This window comes from Mercenaria mercenaria, chromosome 2 (genome assembly GCF_021730395.1).
Source record: "Mercenaria mercenaria strain notata chromosome 2, MADL_Memer_1, whole genome shotgun sequence".
NCBI classification, from domain to species: Eukaryota; Metazoa; Mollusca; class Bivalvia; order Venerida; family Veneridae; genus Mercenaria; species Mercenaria mercenaria.
In genome coordinates, this window is record NC_069362.1 from 37,221,895 (window position 1) to 37,241,578 (window position 19,684).

At 37.3% G+C, this 19,684-nt stretch overlaps 1 protein-coding gene across 1 annotated transcript in view; it reads left to right on the forward strand.

The window, feature by feature from the left end:
- LOC123563741 (TPR and ankyrin repeat-containing protein 1-like) overlaps nucleotides 1-19,081 on the forward strand; it is a 59,033-nt gene extending 39,952 nt beyond the window's left edge. The window contains exons 26-31 of the mRNA XM_053525258.1: nucleotides 6,762-6,929; nucleotides 7,113-7,277; nucleotides 9,917-10,005; nucleotides 10,411-10,553; nucleotides 11,804-14,793; nucleotides 16,423-19,081. Of these exons, the coding sequence (XP_053381233.1) occupies nucleotides 6,762-6,929; nucleotides 7,113-7,277; nucleotides 9,917-10,005; nucleotides 10,411-10,553; nucleotides 11,804-14,793; nucleotides 16,423-16,626 (3,759 nt within the window). The 3' untranslated portion in view covers nucleotides 16,627-19,081. The remainder of the gene's footprint in view (nucleotides 1-6,761; nucleotides 6,930-7,112; nucleotides 7,278-9,916; nucleotides 10,006-10,410; nucleotides 10,554-11,803; nucleotides 14,794-16,422) is intronic.
- Nucleotides 19,082-19,684: the final 603 nt, after the last annotated feature.

The following is a 19,684-nucleotide window of genomic DNA, read 5'->3' on the forward strand; positions in this document are numbered from 1 at the left end:
TCCAACAGTTCCAAAGATTGTCCCAAGTATCCTAACGTCGCATCCTGACAAGCCGTCGTGAAAAAGAATCATCTATGTTTCAACTGCCTTAAATCTCATATGATCTCCAGATGCAAGTCACGTCGTACATGCCAGAAGTGTCATAAGAAGCAGCACACGAGTATTTACCAGCCAGAAAACGCCCCTACATCTAGTAGACCTATACAGACGCAAACCAGGGACCCCAAGGCACCAGCTCAAGCGTATAATCCCCGACCAGAAGTTAAGATGCACGCATCATCTACCCAAAAATCCCTTTCAGGAGTTTTACTGAAGACAGCCATCTCCCCGATATGTTCCAGAGAAAACCATTCTGTAGACTCTACCATCCTATTTGATAAAGGATCTCTACGAACTTGCATAACACAATCGTTAACGGAAGAATTACAACTGCCAAGGGAGACAGCCGAGACAATCCATTTGTCGGCATTTGGTGGGAGGTGTGACGGAGTTCAGCACCTTGATACCAATATCGTCTACCTGATTATCGATTCTCAGCAAAAGATCTCTTATTGTTTCGACCATAGCAAATCCCTTGAAAGAGTCAACGGTTAATTTACCATACTTACGTGGTCTGAAGCTAGCCCATCTAGTGAGCAGTGCAATTGTTGTAGCATATTCCTACTCATCGGCGCAGATTTTTACTGGGATATTGTTGAAGATGAGGTACGACGCGGTGATGGTCCCACAGCAGTGAAGTCCTAGATTGGCTACCTTTTATCCGGACGCACACCTGATTCGACTTTAGAGATTCTACCCAGCATGCACTGAACGTCATCACTTCCTGTGCAGACGAAGTCCATAATCTAGAGAAATTCTGGAAGCTAGAGAACATGGGGATCACCGATAGTACGGACAAACTCCCACATTACCAAACGCAGGACCGAGAACACTAAGCAGGCGACTAAGCGCAGAACCAGAGATACTGCAAAAGTGTGGCGAGGTCATCGCAGAGCAGGAAAGACATAGCTTTATAGAGAAAGTCGACGAAGATTCCCAGACAGCAAGAGTGCACTACATACCCAATCACCCAATGAAGAAGGATTCCTCTACCACTTACATCAGAATTGTGTATGATAGCAGCTGCCGAAAATCCCGTGATTATCCGTCCCTGAGTGATTGCCTAGAATCAACCCGCCCATCCTGAACGATTTGACTTCGCTACTTACCCGATTTCGGCACAACAGATACGCAGCTACCACAGACATTGAAAAGGCTTTTCTTCACGTGGGCCTGCACAAGATTGACAGAGATATGACGAGATTCCTATGGCCAGAGAACTCCAACGAATCCTGCAGTCCTTTGATTACCTACCGCTTCAGACTTGTACTATTCGGCGCTACATGTTCACCATTCATGCTGAATGCGAACCTCCTTAAGCATCTACGTTTGAACCCGAGCCTCAAAGCAGCTACCGTTATAGAGCGAAACATCTACGTAGACAACGTAGTATCCAGCTTCACATATGAATTAGACCTCCTGAACTACTGGGAATCCAGAACACTAATGTCCAACGCCGGCATAAACCTACGTTCCTGGACCTCTAACAGCGACAGTCTACGTCATACCGCAAATACCGTCGGCGTACTCGACAGTGATGAGTTTACCAAGGTCCTAGGCTTACGTTGGAATCCCGCCAGTTACATGCTGTTATTTCCCCCAAGAGTTATTCCCCAACTGGACCAAGTGACGAAGATAGCAGTCTTGAAGTATACATCACGCATTTATGATCAACTAGGCCTGCTTAGCTCTGTAACCATCAAAACCAAGATACTACTACAAGACCTATGAAAGAAGAGTTTTGACTGGGATTACCCGTTACCAGAAGACATACAGAACACATGGCATACCCTTAGCCTCGATCTGAATTCACAACGTACCGTGACCTTCCTACTACCTACCACTAGTTCCGACATTGACAAGACCCCCGAGCAGTAACACGTGTTTGTAGACGACAGTATGGCATCATATGGAGCTACAGCGTACATCTGCAATAGTACCAACGCACTATTTGTCATGGCGAAGAATCGAGTGGCAACCCTCATGACGCTCATACTACCACAACTGGAGTTGAAGGCCGCCTTTTCATTTAGATTTGAAGATTGAATACTGCTTAAGCCGGTGCTAGGGGACGTGGGCAGAGTTGCATTTTCCATTACCGCTCATAAACAGACTCAATCAAACCGAGTCTGCAATTTTCACTGTTTGCCTTGTTCTCGGTGCTTTCGGTGGATTTACTTTCCAGATTTTATTAAATGGTGAAAGACTAGGTTCCCATCTACAAAAGTCGCTCATGGTCACAGACATCACATACTGGTCCGAAAGCCAGATTGTCCTGTACTGGTTAAAGTCATCGAAGTCCACCAACCGAGTGTCCGAGATATGTCATTTTACCTCAGCGTCTTCCTGGAGATATTGTCCTACAAATAGTAACTCAGCGGATCTAGTAACCCGAGGCATCACTGCAGATAAGTTCCTGAGTAGAACTCTATGGAGAACCGGTCCCTCCTGGTTATGTGATACTAGTGCTTGATCTACTTGGGATTCTAAACAGTCACTGATGCAGACGACAATAGATGATGATCCTATCATACCCTCCAACCAGCAGACGACGTCTAGCCAAGACATTAGCATACTCCAGTTGATTGATATTTCTAGATTCAGCAAATACAGCAAGCTCCTTTGTGTTGCGGCTTACGTACGACGATCTAACTACTCAACACAGAATGTTACATGTTCTGTCTACGCAAAAACTACAAACTGCTGAGCATACGTTATAGCGAGATTGCCAGAAAACCGCTTACCTAGATGAAGTTACCTACCTGAAGTCCCTACGTCCTGCACAGCTCGTCCAACAGTCGTTTCAAGACTATAACGGCCTACTCCGATGCGGCGGGAGAATCCAGAATGCCCCTGTTGCTGAATCAATTACGTTTCCATATCTATTGCCAAAGAAACACCTGCCTACCCGCCGTATTGTACAGCATGCCAATGAGAAGTACGTACATGCCGGAACGACCGCTACAGAAACCAACATTTGTCAGAAGTTTTTGATACCTTGATACCGGCCATTTGTCTTTTGCAAACTCAGACGAAGTGGAGTGTGAACATCTATGACAATATTTTTTTTACGGGGACCAACTCAGCATTACTTATTATACTATGTGCTGTAGGGAAATGAATGAACGGTGATATGCCTGCTTATTATGCCACCACTATGCAGTGGGGATGTGTATTTGGTTTCGTCTGTTCTTCCGTCCGTCTGTACGTCAGAGAGATTTTGTAATACACATATCACTAAAAGTATTGAACGACCGTCAAGAAATTGTGTGGGGATGTTATTCAATATTTAGAGTTGCACACCCAATACTTTAGGACATCTGAGCACAAAGTGAGCTATTTTTAGCGCTGTGTTTGTTGTCCATTTTCGTCCATCGTCGTTCGTCGTTCACAATTTCACTGTTAACACTCTAGTGGTTGCAATTCTAGTCCAATCGTAATGAAACTTAGTCAGAATGTTGTGTAGAAGATTTCGACAGAGTTTGACACTAGGTTATCAATGACGAGGTCAGATCATAGAAAAACCTTTTGAACATTCTATATTCCATTTTTTTTCTACTGGATCTATATACCACCTGGTCAGAATATGTCTTAATAAAATACATTACGTTTGAAACTAGATTATCTAGGTCATTAGATGAAGTTAGGTGAAGTTGTAGAAAACATCGTTAATGCATTAGAGACCATGATTTCTTTTCGATCTGTATAAAATGTGGTTAGAATATTTGACATTACAAAGTCTAGATACAGTTTAGATTGGATTTTCTGGGACTAAAAACGGAATCACGAGGATGTATCATAGAAAATAAAGCATTGTAAATACTGTAGAGGCAATATTTTCTACTGGACCTTATGAAACCGGGTCTGAATGTAGGTTGATTTCTTTACGGGACAAAAATCAGTTCTGAAACTTGGTCATCTTACGGTAAAAGGTAGGACAGTAAAATGAATCATAGAAAAGCCATTCTTAACACTCCAGATGTCATATTTTATACATGAATATTAGTCAGAACATTTCTCTTTATAAATGTTGAAATAGTGTTATCTGGGCTTTAATATATCATAGAAATCTGTGGTGTCAGACATTTTGTTAAGACAATGATTCTGACCAAGTCGCCAACGATTTGGCGAAAATTGTTATCTCCGGAGTGTTCAAAGCGAAAATTCTTTACGTCGGACGACGACCACGGACGATACACTGGGCGATCACACAAGTATACCCTGACTACCTTGTCTCAGATGCACGGCTTGTAATGTTAAAGAACATTTCTAATAAAGTGTAAGGTTGTTAGACCACAAAACTTTTGGTGATATGTATAAAACAAAAGTTCTTTGCTGATACAAAGCCAAATCTGTATCCCAAACAAGCTGTTTTGTGAACGAGGGGACGGGAGGTGGGGGTATTTTGAATTAGATTTTATTTGCAGATACACACAGGTTATGCACAAAAGTTTTATTTTTAAGAATCAAGGGAAACTCTGCTTTGTAGTGATGTATAAGTTTTATGAAGATCCATCAATGGATGACATTGTTTAGTAGAAATTAATGAATTTTAGAACAATTAAAGGGCAATAATTCTGCAGTTACTGAAGTGATTCTGATGAAAGATACTCATGCATCACCATCGTACAATAATCTATATAAAGTGTGTTTTTAATTTCATAAAGATCCATCAGTAGGTTACTTTGTTATGTTGGGATTTACAGATTGTTTAATACTTAAAGGGCAATAACTCTGGATAATGCATAAATCCTGACAAATTTGCGTGTGCACCACTACCCTATAGTGATCTGCATTTGTGATTTTTTTTAAAAAGTCTAGATGGAGAATTCTACGAATGAGCAAAGGGTCGTGTGCTTATTCATAAACACTAGCTTAAACACTTTTTGAATCATAAGCATTTTAAATTTGGGACGGACAGGCAAACGGACGGACGAACATCCGGCCGGACAACAACAAAACAAAATCCCTTCGCCTTCGGCAGGGGATAATAGGATGGACCTTATAATTATTATGGGCATGTATTTTCGTCTGCACATAATATTATTTAAATTTTGAGATGTCCCCCTTAAAATATCGACGGACAACAACAAAACAAAATCCTTTCGCCTTCGGCAAGGGACAATAAGACAGACCTTATCATTATTATGGACATGTATTGTCGTCTGCACATAATTTTATTTAAATGTTGAGATGCCCCTCTTAAAATATCGATCGTCCTAAGTGTCCACAGTCTGCTTCGACTTAATTCGCAAATGTCTATTAGACAGTGTGTGAACGCCATTACCCATAAGTGCGTGACTTGTAGACGAGTCAACGGGAGACCATACAGTACCCCTGATCTACCACCGTTGTCTAAGATATGAGTTGAAAATGCACCTCCATTCACAGTCACAGGTGTTGACTTTACCGGAGCCATCCAAACTAAGAACAATGCAGGAACCACATCAAAAACAAAGACAAATATCAAACAGGGAATGCCACGTACCAAAAACGCAGCCTCCCCAAAACGAAACCTACAGCACGCAGACGTGCACACCACAAACACACATACACGCGCACACACACAAAGCCAACACATGAGGACAAAACGAACAAACAAAGGAACACAGTGGGGCACCGCCTTGGAACGGTCAGTGGCAAGAACACCACTGGGGAGCTTAAACCGGTTTATGATGCGCACACAAGGCATACATATGTCTCTTCACATGCGGAGCTACACGAGCCATACATCTAGAAGTTGTCACCGACCTATCAGAATCAAGATTTATGCAAGCGTTTAGAATGTTTGTCAACAGAAAGTCTCTTCCTAACGTCATGATATCAGACAACGCTACGACATACCAGTCTGCTGCTACCAGTCTCCGAAAACTGTTCCAGTCTGCATCTGCTTGAAAATCACTGAGTAAAATGGGTACAGAATGGCGAATTATTCCTAAGAGAGCTCTATGGTATGGAGGATTCTAGAAAAAACTCATTGGCCTGACGAAGGTGTCCCTTAAGAAGATTTTTGGACGAGCGTTCGTTACGAGAATATGATAGAAACTAGCCGTGGTAGAGGAGTTACTCACCGGAATCGACGGATTAACACGAGCAGTCAAACTTAGAACCACTACCGGTGTGACGAAACGACCAATCGTGAAGCTATACCCGCTAGAAGTAAAAAGTGTACCCGCCACAGACGGTATCACTGACAATGTGAAAAATATAAACTAACTTTCATATGCGAAAGCAATATTTATGAACTGTGACGTATTAATTCTGATACATGCGATTTATTGTGATTAAGTATGTTCTGAAATGTGTAAAGTATCATTTCGTGGCCCCGAGTATGTCGGGAATTGGCGCGCTTTAACGTAACGTAAACATCAATGTCACATCATTGCAATGTTTTGTATGTAACGTCATTATTAAAAAACGGTATCGAACTTGGAACAGCGTCGTTAATGCTACATTCCACTACACTCCAAGAAACAATTCTACATCCTTATACCACCACATAATTTAGTTACTTGCAGAATAGAATTTGATTTTACGATCTAAAACGAATTATAAATTAACACCAGGTGATTAAAAAAACAGAAATTATGTTATAAATTCCTTTAAATTGTTACAATGATAATAGTGACATTAAACTAGTATTTTATTCTATCATAATTTAGGCTTCAAGAAAGAAAGATAAAACGAAAGAAATAAAAGACATGAGAGTTGAATTCCTGTTTGCCGCCGAAATGTATTTGAATTGTCAACACCTGCCTGAAGCAGCCAAATGTCTTAGTAATGCGAAGGAGGCGAAGTTAGCTGCAGCTCTTTACAAGAAACTTGGAGAGGTATTATATACAAACATGTACATATTTCTTTATATTTCTGTTCTATATACAAATATTTTTTATGTACATGGGTCATTGCTAGTATGTAAATAGATTTATTATATACCCTTATCCATATACAATTGTTTGACGGTTATTTTGGTGGGTGTAGAGAATGTTATCGTTGTAAATTTTCTGTTACAGTATGACAAGGCCGCAGAACTTTGCAAGAAAAACAGACAGTTTGTAGAATGTAGCAGATTATATGAACTTTCGGAGAAGTTCAATAAAGCCGTTTCTATCTTGTATGAAAACGGAATATACGATCTCGCCCTTGATGTAGTAAAAAGATATAAAATGCGTGAAATGGTATGTAAACATTATGTTGTGAAGATAGGTGATGCAGCATATATACTTTGTAATCATTGGTACACCAAAGTTGAAACATTAAAATGGGATAGCATACATGTTTATTGGGATTTTTTATTTCAAAATTTGCTTGTGTTGTATTTGTCAACATCCACTGTAAAAAGCTTCAATATTGCAAGGTAATAGTTCTGTAAAATATTATTATATATATCAATTGTTTTCTCCTAAATGAAGTCATTTTTCGCAGTTTACGTTTTCATGTTTCTCGGATGGAATAGAGAACAAATAAATGATGTGAAATATTGGTCAGTAGAGAGTTTGAGATTTCAACCATCGCCTTCCCCTTCAATGTCTCTCATATATATTTGGGGTAAAACGTCACCGATATGCGTGTATTTTATTTATATCAGACGTTGATACTAAAGTTTTCCATGTAATTTCAAGTAAGCCTAAGACTTCGCTTTATTACTATGTGAAATAAAAAGCTTAGTTTCAGGATTTCTGCTTATTATGTTATTCGATTATCCATATGTATAATTGGACTAAATTTTATGCGAAACACTATCAATAAGTATAAAAATATTGAAGTTTTGTCTGGCTAATGATTTTAACTAAATACATTGAACTGAACCTGGATGTATGAAGTTATCAACTGATTTTGAGAAACTTTGAGATTTTGTTCAAACTTTAACTTCTACGGCATATTTATGTCCTCAGTCGGTATTGATTATACCAGATGGGCCTTTTTGTCGTAAGAAGTGAAGTTTTGAACGTCCGAAGATGTGATATCACGAAAGTCAAAACTTCAGTCTTTGTACATCTACTCTGTCCACATATTCGGCATCAAAGACTGAAATCTGGATGGAGGCTCATGGCATGACAGTCATTTTACTTGAAAAATGAATGATAACGCGCGATTATCATTTGGTGGAACATTTTATTTTAATTTCCAAATAGAACCAATCCCTTTCTGTCGGACACTTAATAAGACAATTGCGTTTTAATTATAAACATAAAATGGTACTAGTAAGACAGAAATATTTTTCTGAAGTATCAGACAATTTTAGATCTATGATATCATGATGCGAGAGGTTTCCATGGCAGAGGGGCATTGTGGGTCAACCCCCGCCCCCCCCCCCTTTGATTCTTACATTTTACAAACAAAATCGGTCTTGAAACTCGGTGTGACTACCCCCCTCCACCACGCGCACACACACACACCCCTGAATGGGTGACCCCCCTTTTTAAAGTTGGTGTCCCTCTAACCAAAATTCCTTGATCTGCACATGCTGTGAAATAGTATATTCAAACAAATACGTGTATATGCCCACATGTTATTTTGTGCTACAATTCTTTCGTCTCCACCTAACAGTTCTTGACTGTTTCGCTAGACACATGGTGACTTGGCACGATTATATTGTGCTGTCTGAGGGTTTGGAATTATACAGAGTCAAACTGAGTGTCATGATGCCAAAACGTATGATATCACGAGAGTATCTTACATCTGTTTCAAATCGCTTGTTAAATGTATTCATAAATTGTGTATATTGGCTCATGTTATCAACATATCTTTTAAAAGGTTAGATTTTCAACAGGAATAGTCTACAAGTAAAACGCGTCTTTTAAGGAATTCGATGTACAAAGTACCTATTCAAAGTAAAAAAAAAACTTTAAGAAAACCTATGAAATACTAGTCTACAGCCTTTTGTGTTTGCTTTATATCATATATTTAACTTAACTTCAAAGTATATCGAGAAATGCATTTGTCGTAGTTGATGTCTCATGTTCTTGTTTAAAAATATTAACTGTAATATCTTTCAAGAACACCATCAACAGTAGAATGCGTTGATATGATTATCATTTTTATTTCCTCTCATGTATGATTTACAATCGTGCATTGTATACTGACATCATTTTATATAAAATGTTTTGTTTTTGTGTGATCGCACTGATAACCATGCGATGATTATGTTATTGAAATGTTTTTATTTAATTTTCATTTCTAAAACCTCTTGTAAAAGTCCTGCACTTTCGGACAACTGTTATCAAAATGCACGAGAAAAACGATCATAATTACGGATAAATTGAATGGGCGGATTAAAAGAAGTAAGGTTCATTCTAAAGTTTTAAATCTCAAGGAATTTTAATCGAACTTCAACTTCATACGTTAACTTCGCAAGAGACGTTGAAGGGGAAGGCGAAGGTTGAAATCTCAAACTCTGTATTGTTAAGTGATTAAACACTTTAAACTCATCTGAAGAAATCCATATACAGCAACACATGTTTCTTTTGCAAAGATGATATGTCCTTTTCGGTGTGATCATAATTTACAAGACATACGGGTATCTTAAAAAATACAGGAAAAGTTGCTATGTAATTAAACTGTATTTCATGGAGTTTTATTAAATTATAAAAAAAGTAATTTCATCTTTTCATTATGCAATTTCCTGGATTGACGCTACTAAAAACTCCCCAAAGAAACTTGCCCCTGGTTTAATAATGTTTTAAGTAATTAAATCGACTTATTTTAGTTTACAATTAACATTAAACAAGATTGATATTTACCATAACTAAAAGAAAACAACAGGTCTAGGATAATTTATTGATGATGGAATACAAATGGAATGTGTAATTTGTAGGAAATGGAGAAGAATGGTAATCCGTTGCTAGACCAGCTTAGAGCCAACAAACCTGATGCATTATATACAGAGGAGAAAATAAGTCTCAGGTATTAGTTATACTAGTACTCTGGTTTGATGATGTCAACATAGTCAGTTGTATTTTAGTGCTCTGACGTTTGCCTTGTATAAATAGACTACAGCAACGTTTGAACTGGTACAAGGTCAACGGCCTTTATTCAGTAAGAGCAAGTGACTCATTAACTAAAATACAAACAAGTGATTTACGTTTGGGTAAAAAAGTTCATGTAAGCTAAGAGTTTCTGTAACTTGTACCGTAAACAAAATCAGATTTTTGAAAGCATACAACACACCTAAGTAAAATAATAGCATACTTGGTTTTATGGGGGGTAATGAATTGTTCATCACTACTGAAGCCCCCTTTCACGGATTTTAGCTAATACAATGTAAATACATAGATAATTCTTGATGTAAGATATCTTAATATATTATAGGGCTGCAGAAGAATTCCATAGACGTGGTAACACCAATAGCATGCATGAGGCTGTCAGTAGATTTCAATATGAAGATGACAAAATTGAGTTTTATAAAAGAACTGGATATATATATGATGCTGCGAATAAGTTGGCTATTGCAGGTGAAACTATTTACGTCATTCGGCACGTTCTGATTTAGGGTCAATCCTGCATGTATATATTTACAGAAATGGAGGTCTAGTAGTCGAAAGTAAAATTATTTTGTCAAATGACGGAATAATGACAACTGACTTCTTCTTAACATAGCCTTTTGATGTATAGCGATGGCGACTTGCATCAACCAACCACTATTGGTTGAAAACCAGTTTGGGGGACTATAGGATTCCGTCCATCCGTCCGCAATTTCGTTTCCGATCCATAACTCTGTCATTCATCAAGGAATTTTGATATTACTTGACACAAATGTTCCCCATGATGGGACGACGTGCCGTGGGCAAAAAAAAAACCGGACCCCTAGCTCAAAGGTCGAGGTCAAACTTTGAGGTCAATGGTCAATATGACTTTCTTTTCCTATCCGGTACATAACTCTGTCAAACATGAAGGAATTTTAATATTTCTTAGCACAAATGTACCCATAATGTGCCATGTACACTTTTCAGAGCCCTAGCTCAAAGGTCTAGGTCTCATTTGACATTCGAATGTTAACATGGAATTGACAGAGTGTGTTTCGTGTCCGGTCAGTAAGTTTTCGTTCATGAAGGGATTTTAATATTACCGGGCACAAATTTTCCCCACAGTGAGACAACGTGTCATGCACAAAAACCCAGACGGCTAGTGCAAAGGTCAAGATCACACATTGAGTCAAAGAACAACAGAGATTTTTTCCTATCCGATCCATATCTCAATTACTTCATATAGTTTATGTAAACATAAAATTTACAAGTTTATGTGTATTAACAGTACTATGCATTAGGTTTAAAATAGTAAATATATCTATAAAAAGTACATCTATCTATTACTATCAGCTGTTAGTGTACGATATGTTATTGTCATTGTAGCTCTGTATGCAAACTTAATTTCTTCAAATGTATAAAATAATAAATTAAAATAATTTTATCATGATTTTATACATTTAAAGTAAATATTTAAAGATAAAATATTTAAGTCAAAGATGGCCATTGGATAGCTTTTATGTATGGTCAATAGCTTTGTCATCCATGAAGGGATTTTAATTTTACTGAGTAAAAACATCCCATAAAAAGACATTTGTTTGATGCAACCCTTTATCTCTAACTCAAAGGTAAAGGTCACTGTTGGTGGTCAAAAGTCAATTGATTCTTTTTTTTTTTTTTTTTTTTGGTCAATAACTCTGTCGTCATTCGTTCACTTGTTTCATACAATTTTATTCTAGGTCGGTTTCCTGAGGCTACACATCTTTATATAATGTCAGGCAATCTAAAAGATGCAAGATGTATGGCAGAAAGGTCAAGGAATGACAAACATATAGCGAAAAGTTTGCTCGATATCTCCAGAGTAACCATCGAAAACAAAGATGATATGCCATCAAACCAAGCCGCCGTAAAAGATGATTTGCAACAAGCTCTGTCTGTCTTTAAGAAGTACGGAGACAAAAATATGTCGGGACAAGTAATGCTTTTGCAAGCTCAACTTTATAACGATGTTAAATATGTTTTGTCTGCAGGGAAAGAGTTTATTGAATCGCGCCCATATCCGAATGAAGCAGGTTATGTAGAATGCTGCAATCAACTTAAACGTTTCATGGACCATAAAAATCACGAAATTCTTGAATTTTTGCTGAAAGGTGCAGATTGCTTGTTCAATGTTTGCAAGACTTTTGTCTTGAAAAGTAGCTCTTCAAATATAGGAGCTTCGTTAGAGGCAAACTTTCAGTCATACTGTCAGTTTTATGGAATAGTTCAACAAGGCCGTACTAGTCTTGTGACATTTCCAGCAACAAAACCGCTATGTGTTAAAATGATACAGCACAATTTCAAGTCGAGCAGTCATGAGGTTTCAGACTTAGAGCCAGAACGAAGTATTAACTCGATCGTATATTATCTGCTGAGAGAAAGTAAACCATGGTTAAATTTCGTGAAGACTGCATTGATTAAACAACGAGTTTCATTACAGAAATGCAGATCGTTTGCATTAGGCAAGGACTGCACATGTAATAATGTTGATACAGAATCTGGTAACATGATGCATGCAGAACACACAGCAACCACTTTTAAACAATTGATTAAAACTGATTTGCGTTTAATTGAGTACGAAGCATATTGTTATAAAGCAGATGACATTTTAAAAAGTTGCACGAGTAAACATAGCAAAGGTATAAAAAATCTACTGTCAGACATGAAAGCTGAAGAAATATGTATACAAGCAGATGAAAGATACGTGGCATGTCGTTTCTTATGGAAAGATTTTCTTCCAGAATCTGGACACCCTGGGTTTCTGGCCGAGGACAGTGGTCAGTTTATAAAACCTGTACGTACTAATACCGTAGTACTTGCACATATGAAGCATTACTTGCTGAACTGTTGGAACGAAAGTACACATGGTAATAGAAAGATAGAATGTAGAGCTGCTATTGAAACGGAAATATTCCTTTTGTTTGAATTTGCATACCGCCTTTTTCATTTTGAAACTGGAAAAGTCAGATTCGAAAGAACACCAAAGCAAGAAATGATTTCTTTCGAAAATGCCCTTGATAATGAACTATTAAATGGCAGAAATACAACAGACTTTCTAAAACAGGAAAAGAAGTATACTTTAATGTTATCGTTTGTGGAAACACAAAACACGCCAGATAGACGAATATTCATTACTTGTGTGGCCCATAGATTTACAGATGCATATGGACATTTGACAAAAGGTGACCCATATGCTGCTATTCTATCCTTTGCAAAATTTCAAACGCAGCTAAGTCAGAGAAAACTGCAAGATAGATCAATTGCTTGTTTCTATCCTGAAATTCATCACTATCTACTTTGGCTTGAATTTTATTCTACCCTTGCTTTTTTCTTAATTGCCAAAGCAAAGACACAAGTAGACACAGAGTTTACTTTCATTATTCCCAACAATTATATAGCATTGTTGCACTTCATTCAGACCACGTTTCCAAAAGGGTCACAGTCAATATATGAATCAATATCAAGGAAAAAGATGCATCAGAAACTGGAAGATGTGTTGTTGGACAGAGTGAAAAGGTTTGCATTTGTCATTTCGGGACATGCACAAAGAGCAAAGATACCGGAAATCATTTTAAAGAAATGCCAGGAAGACAACAAAAATAGTGTACTACTAGAGAGGCTCATTATACTGAACATGACGATGTTATGCAATGTAGGGAAAAGTGTACCGGTAGAATGTGAGACAAGTCTCGTCAATTCTATTAACAAAACTTTCTCTTCGCCCAGCATACCACCACGACTGATGAAAGTTCATGATAAAGTAAAAGAGTTCAAAGGTATCAGAGATGTTGCAAACTTTTTGAAAACGTTCCTAAATTGTCGAAATGTGAGCGAACTACTTCATGCCGTTAAATGGACGCCGCACTGCAAAGAAAAATGTACTGTTTTAGAATTAGATATCAATTTACTCCCTTCAGCATTCCTAAAGCAGAAATCTACAGCACGTATGGTCGAAACGCAAGAATCAGTTGAGGACATTCCACAAGATGCGGACCTTACACAGGAAGAAGTCTTACGGACTTTAGTAGAAAAGCATCAGCTATATGTTACAGAAAGTAAAACCCTAAAGAAACAAACAACAGACATCGACTCTGCTTCGCCCTATGATGACATTCTCGATTTTGTTTGGATTGATGACAACGAATGTAGGGCTTGTGGGTTTGGCTTTGAAAGTAACTTATTACTAGTAACCAAATCAACAGGAAAGGAACTTGAAACTGGAGAGAACCAAATATTTAGACAATCAAAGGATTCGGATAGTACAGTGGATCCTATGCAACGACAAGATAGCCAGATTGAAAATGATACCTTCAAACAAATGTTAACTAAAGCAAAGCACGAACATGAAAATGATCCCATGCATATCCAAAACATTGAGCACTTGGAAAGCTTTAAACGCAGTTATGAAACGCATTTAAAACCATTAATAAATCGTGTTTATGATTTCCTTCATAATGAGAAATACAACTTGTTTGATGAAACCTACATTTCAAAGCACTACAAAGACTATAAAGACGAAATACAGAGGCTGAAAAGAAATCATTTTAGAATAGAAAATGAGCTTAAAGAAAAAGTTTATAACAGAAAGTGGCCTGAAAAGCAGAAATATGTAAATCAGATAGCAGATGAGCTGAAGAACGACCTAGACTTGATAAATGCTTATGTGGAAGAACAAACAAAGAAAATCGGGGTAAGTAATATTGCATTAATTAGCGAACTGTTTCAGAACTGTTGAAGTTATAACCACTAGTTATAACGTAAGTCTATGGTCTGTTCCGGCCACGGACAGGGAGGTTAGTATGTGGGTATTTGGTCCACTTTGCTTCATTCGTCTATTAATAAATCGTTTGACTTATTCCTTCACGCCTTTAACCATAAAGTTAAGTTTAAGATGAAAATTAGTATGCAACATGTTTGCTGTATAATTTCTAAAATCAATCTGGTACGGGCTCAAATACCACGTATAACGGCATCCTTTTTTAGCTCATACTGTGTCGTCCTTTGTGTTTTATGGCGACGCATGACAAGACGCACGTCACGACGCGCAATCAAACGACACGACAGGCGACACGACGCACAGCACTGTCGAAATGTTCTGTCGCTCGTCTTATATTGCGTCGGGTGGCATTTTCCCACATCAGGTTGTGTGTCGACCATTTACTCTTCTAGGTTGACGCCTGACATGCGATACAACCCGCGACAGTACGCACAACAATGTGACACGACGCTGAAGACTCGAAGACGGGCGATATTACGACAGGACATCGCGGAAGATATAATCACGCGCGTCATGTCGCATTTTTCTGTTTGTGCGAAACGACAGACGACATTACGACATGACACAATGCACGACAATGAGACACGACGTGCGATATTGATTAAGTGATGTCGTGTTTTATTGTCGCCCGTCTTATCGTGTGTCGACCGCCGTGTCGTGTGTCGGCCGTCGTGTCGCATTGTCGTGCGTCGTGTTGCGCGTTGTTTCGTTTTGTCGTGCGTGGTATTGCATACCGTAGGTTAATCTAAAACAATGGACGGGTGACACACAGCAAGACGATGCGACAAGAAGCTCGACACACAATTAGATGGTCGGCAATTCGACACGGTATCGCGTAATATATTTCAGGCGTCATGTCGTATTGTCATGTGTCGTTTCGCGTGTCGTATTGTCGCGCGTTGTGCCGTGTATCGTATCGTGCGTTGACCTTAAATACGGTAGAAGACACACGACATGCGCTAAACAGGATTCTTTAATCTAAAAAGCAATAACAAAACTCTAACAGATACGGAACTCTACATGTCAATAGCGGGTAATGTAAATGTACACACGTACACACTGACTGAGCACATGCAAATATAGATACAAATAAATGCAGAATGCAGTTATGAAAACACAGGTGTAATAAATAGACACAAACATACAAGAAGCAGGAACAGAGCCGTCGAACCAGCAGATTTGATTAATCCAACATCCACCCACTTTGTACAGTGTCAGTGCCACTTTGCTTCAAAGTTTGATTTACAAATATAGTTCCTCGCCACGTAATTATTTTGTTTTGAATAGTATTTCTTGTTTTACGGGTATAAGGCCAATTCAAAAATCTCAACTTTATTTCAATATACTGAACTTACAGTATTAATGTAATATAAATTAGTTCCAAAAGTTGCAATATATCCATGACACATCCTAAAACAACTTCTTATTTTTTATTTTAAGTGGAATTTACTGAAGTAGATCGATGGTGTTACTCTTTGCCTTACGAAAGCAATTAAAATATAATATTACATAATTATAAGTTAAATACTTTGCTTTTCGCAGATACAAAATAGCTTAGGTGCAGCCGGAATAGAAGCGAGTGCAGCTTCTAATGAAGATAAGGGTACTGAAGAGAATGACTTCGAGAAAGTTGTCCCTGAACCAAGAAAACTAAGAAGGAGAAACAGAACAGCAAAGGAAAGGGGAGAAAGCCGGAAGTTACGTTTGAAGAATAAAAACAAGGACAGACATGAATATGACGTTTGAGCGCAAAAACGTTGTTTGTAAAATAATATTTGATCAAAAACAAGACTGTGTACTTGTATCCATCCGTTTTATTTTAGCTCACCTGAGCACAAAGTTTTCAAGGTAAGCTGTAGTGATCATCCTATGTCAGTCGTCCATCATCGTGCGTCTCCGTTGTACGGAGTGCGTCGTCAAGAATTCGACTTTTAACACTAAAGACTCATAACATGTTCATAATATTGGACCAATAATTAATTCTTAATGAATCTTGGCCAGAATATGACCCAAAACAAAGTCTCGGATGAGTTTTTCCCAGGGTTGTCTGGGATTAAAAACTAGGTCTCTAGGTCAATTCATAGGGAACCCTTGATAACATGCTAAAGGTCACATTTTCTATCAAATCTTCATAAGACTTCGTCAGATAGTTTGTCTTTATCAAATCTAGGTCAAGTTTGAAACTGGGTCTTAATCTAGGTAACTACATCAAAAACATTGTTGACATGCTAGAGGCCATATTTTCTTTCTAATTTTCATTAGGATAGATTAAAATGGGAAAACCTGAAGTTAAAAACTAGATCACTGGGTCAGGTCAGAAAAAAAACATTTTTGCACTTTTTAGAGGCCAAATTTTCTACTTGATCCTCATATAACTTTTTCAGAATGTTTGTATTTATTAAACTTTGGTCAAGTTTAAAACTTTTTACCTGGGATCTCAAAAACTAGGTCACTCGGTCAAATCATTGAAAAACCTTGTTAGCACTCTAGAAGCCACATTTTCCATTTGACCTTCATAAAACTTTTCAGAATGATTATCTTCATGAAATGTATGTCAAGTCTAAACCGGAAGTCTTAACTAATCACTAGCTTATATAATAGAAAACCCTTATTAGCAATGTCGAGGCCACAGTTTCTCATTGATCATCATAAACCTTTGACAGAATGTTTATCTCTATGACAAATGGGTCAAGTTAAAATCTAGATTACCTGTGCTCTGAAACTAGGTCATTAGGTTAAATCATAGAAAAACACTGTTAAAGCACTTAAGGCCACATTTTCTACTTGATCTTTATGAACTTTGACAGTATAATTGACTTTATAAAAATTAGGTCAAGTTGAAAACCAGGTTATTTCAGATATTCAACTTGATCACTAGGTCAAATCGTAGGAAAAAAAAACTTTTTCACACTCCAAAGGACAAATTTTCCACTTGATCATCATAAGTCTTTGTCAGAATGTTTGTCTCTATGAAATATGTCAAGCTGACAAGTGAGATGCCGAAGATCAAACACTAGGTCACTAGGTTAAATCATAGAATATACCTTGTTACCATTCTAGACGCCACATATTCTACTTCATCTTTGTGATACTTGGTCAAAATGTTCGCTTGTTTAAAATCTAGGATAAGTTTGTAATTTGGTCAATTGCGTGAAAAACTAGGTCACTTGATGAAAAAAAAACTTTGGTAATGATCCGCCTGATTTACATAAAACATGGAGCGTGTACGTTGTATATATTTTACTTTGTGTTTGTATTTTTATATCTATCATATATACTTTTCACCTTAAATTAAAAAGTTATGGCAAAAAAACGTATTTCAGTTAATGATATTATTCACTTTGCCTTTTGAGTTTGTTTCCAGATTCGAACCGTTGAACTAGGTATGGTTTTGTGAGCAAGTAATGTAATGTAATCTCCTTTCATTTTATTGTTACGTTGATAAACGTTAATTTCCGTGCAAAATTCATAAACTTCCGTTAGCGGATATAGAAAATTCAATACGACTTCTAAAGTCTCATCCGACAAACCCTATGACTTTACAAATATTAATATTTTAATGAAGTCATTCGGATATAACCCTTGAAATTTCTATTTGCTTTTATTTCCCTGTGCCAGAATCAAATATAAATAAAAGGAATGGTATTTCATTCTACAGTTACATAGCTCCAGCATTAAGCAAGTCACCTTTTTTCAAATTTTGACCAATATTCAATTTTCTTTCTGCAAAGAAACTTACACTGATATATGAGCCGCACCATGAGAAAACCGACATAGTGCATTTGCGACCAGCATGGATCCAGACGAGCCTGCGCATCCGCGCAGTCTGGTCAGAATCCATGCTGTTCGCTTTCAAACCTTATTGCAATTAAAGAAACCGTTAGCGTACAGTATGGACCTTGGCTAGACTGCGCGGATGCGCAGCCTGGTCTGATCCATGCTGGTCGCAAATGCACTATGTTGGTTTGCTCATGGTGCGGCTCATACATTTTAATTGTTAAATTTAAATGTCAACGGAAGGTTTTGTTATTTGTTAGTGTAAATTAATAACAATGCTGTTGAAAATATATGTATGCAGTTATTAACAGAAAAAAGAAATTACAGTGTAAGAGAAATCAGTCTGTTCTGCAGAAAATGCTGTAATCCTTGATAGTTTGTTTAAACATTAGTTGATATGTATATATGCAATAAATAGTATTAAAACAAATACGTGTGTTTCTTATATTTTTTTACCAACAAATATGGGAAAAAATAATTGTTTGCATATAACTGCGGTTAACTATATATGTAACTTTTATTTCCTGCTGTTGGATTGAGACCACACTTAGTCCATTTGCGAAGCAACTTTCCCAGCCACACTTAGATATATTATGCCCAAAGTTCATATTTGAAAACATGAACACTTACATAAGTATCTATGTAAACACAGAGATGTTTTTGCGTATAAACAGTAGTTTATTTGGTCTAAAGTTTTACAAATGTATAAGTAAAAACAGTATAAATATGCAATGTCATAAAACGCTAGGAGAGCTTTAACTAAGAGCTGTTACGGAATAACGTTTATTTGTGATGCAACTCTACATGTAAACTTAGTTTATATATTTAGCCAAGTTTGAAATATCTGATGATGATTTTCAGTTTTAAATCAATATCTAATGATAATTTTCTTTAGCGAAAAGGAGACTACGGTCCTCAGAAAAAAATACCAAAAATTAACGCCCATCAATGAAAATGTGTCTAAATACAGAAAAAGAAAACGCCGGGAACACGTATCCTTTTTGTTTCATTAATAAAAGGAAATACA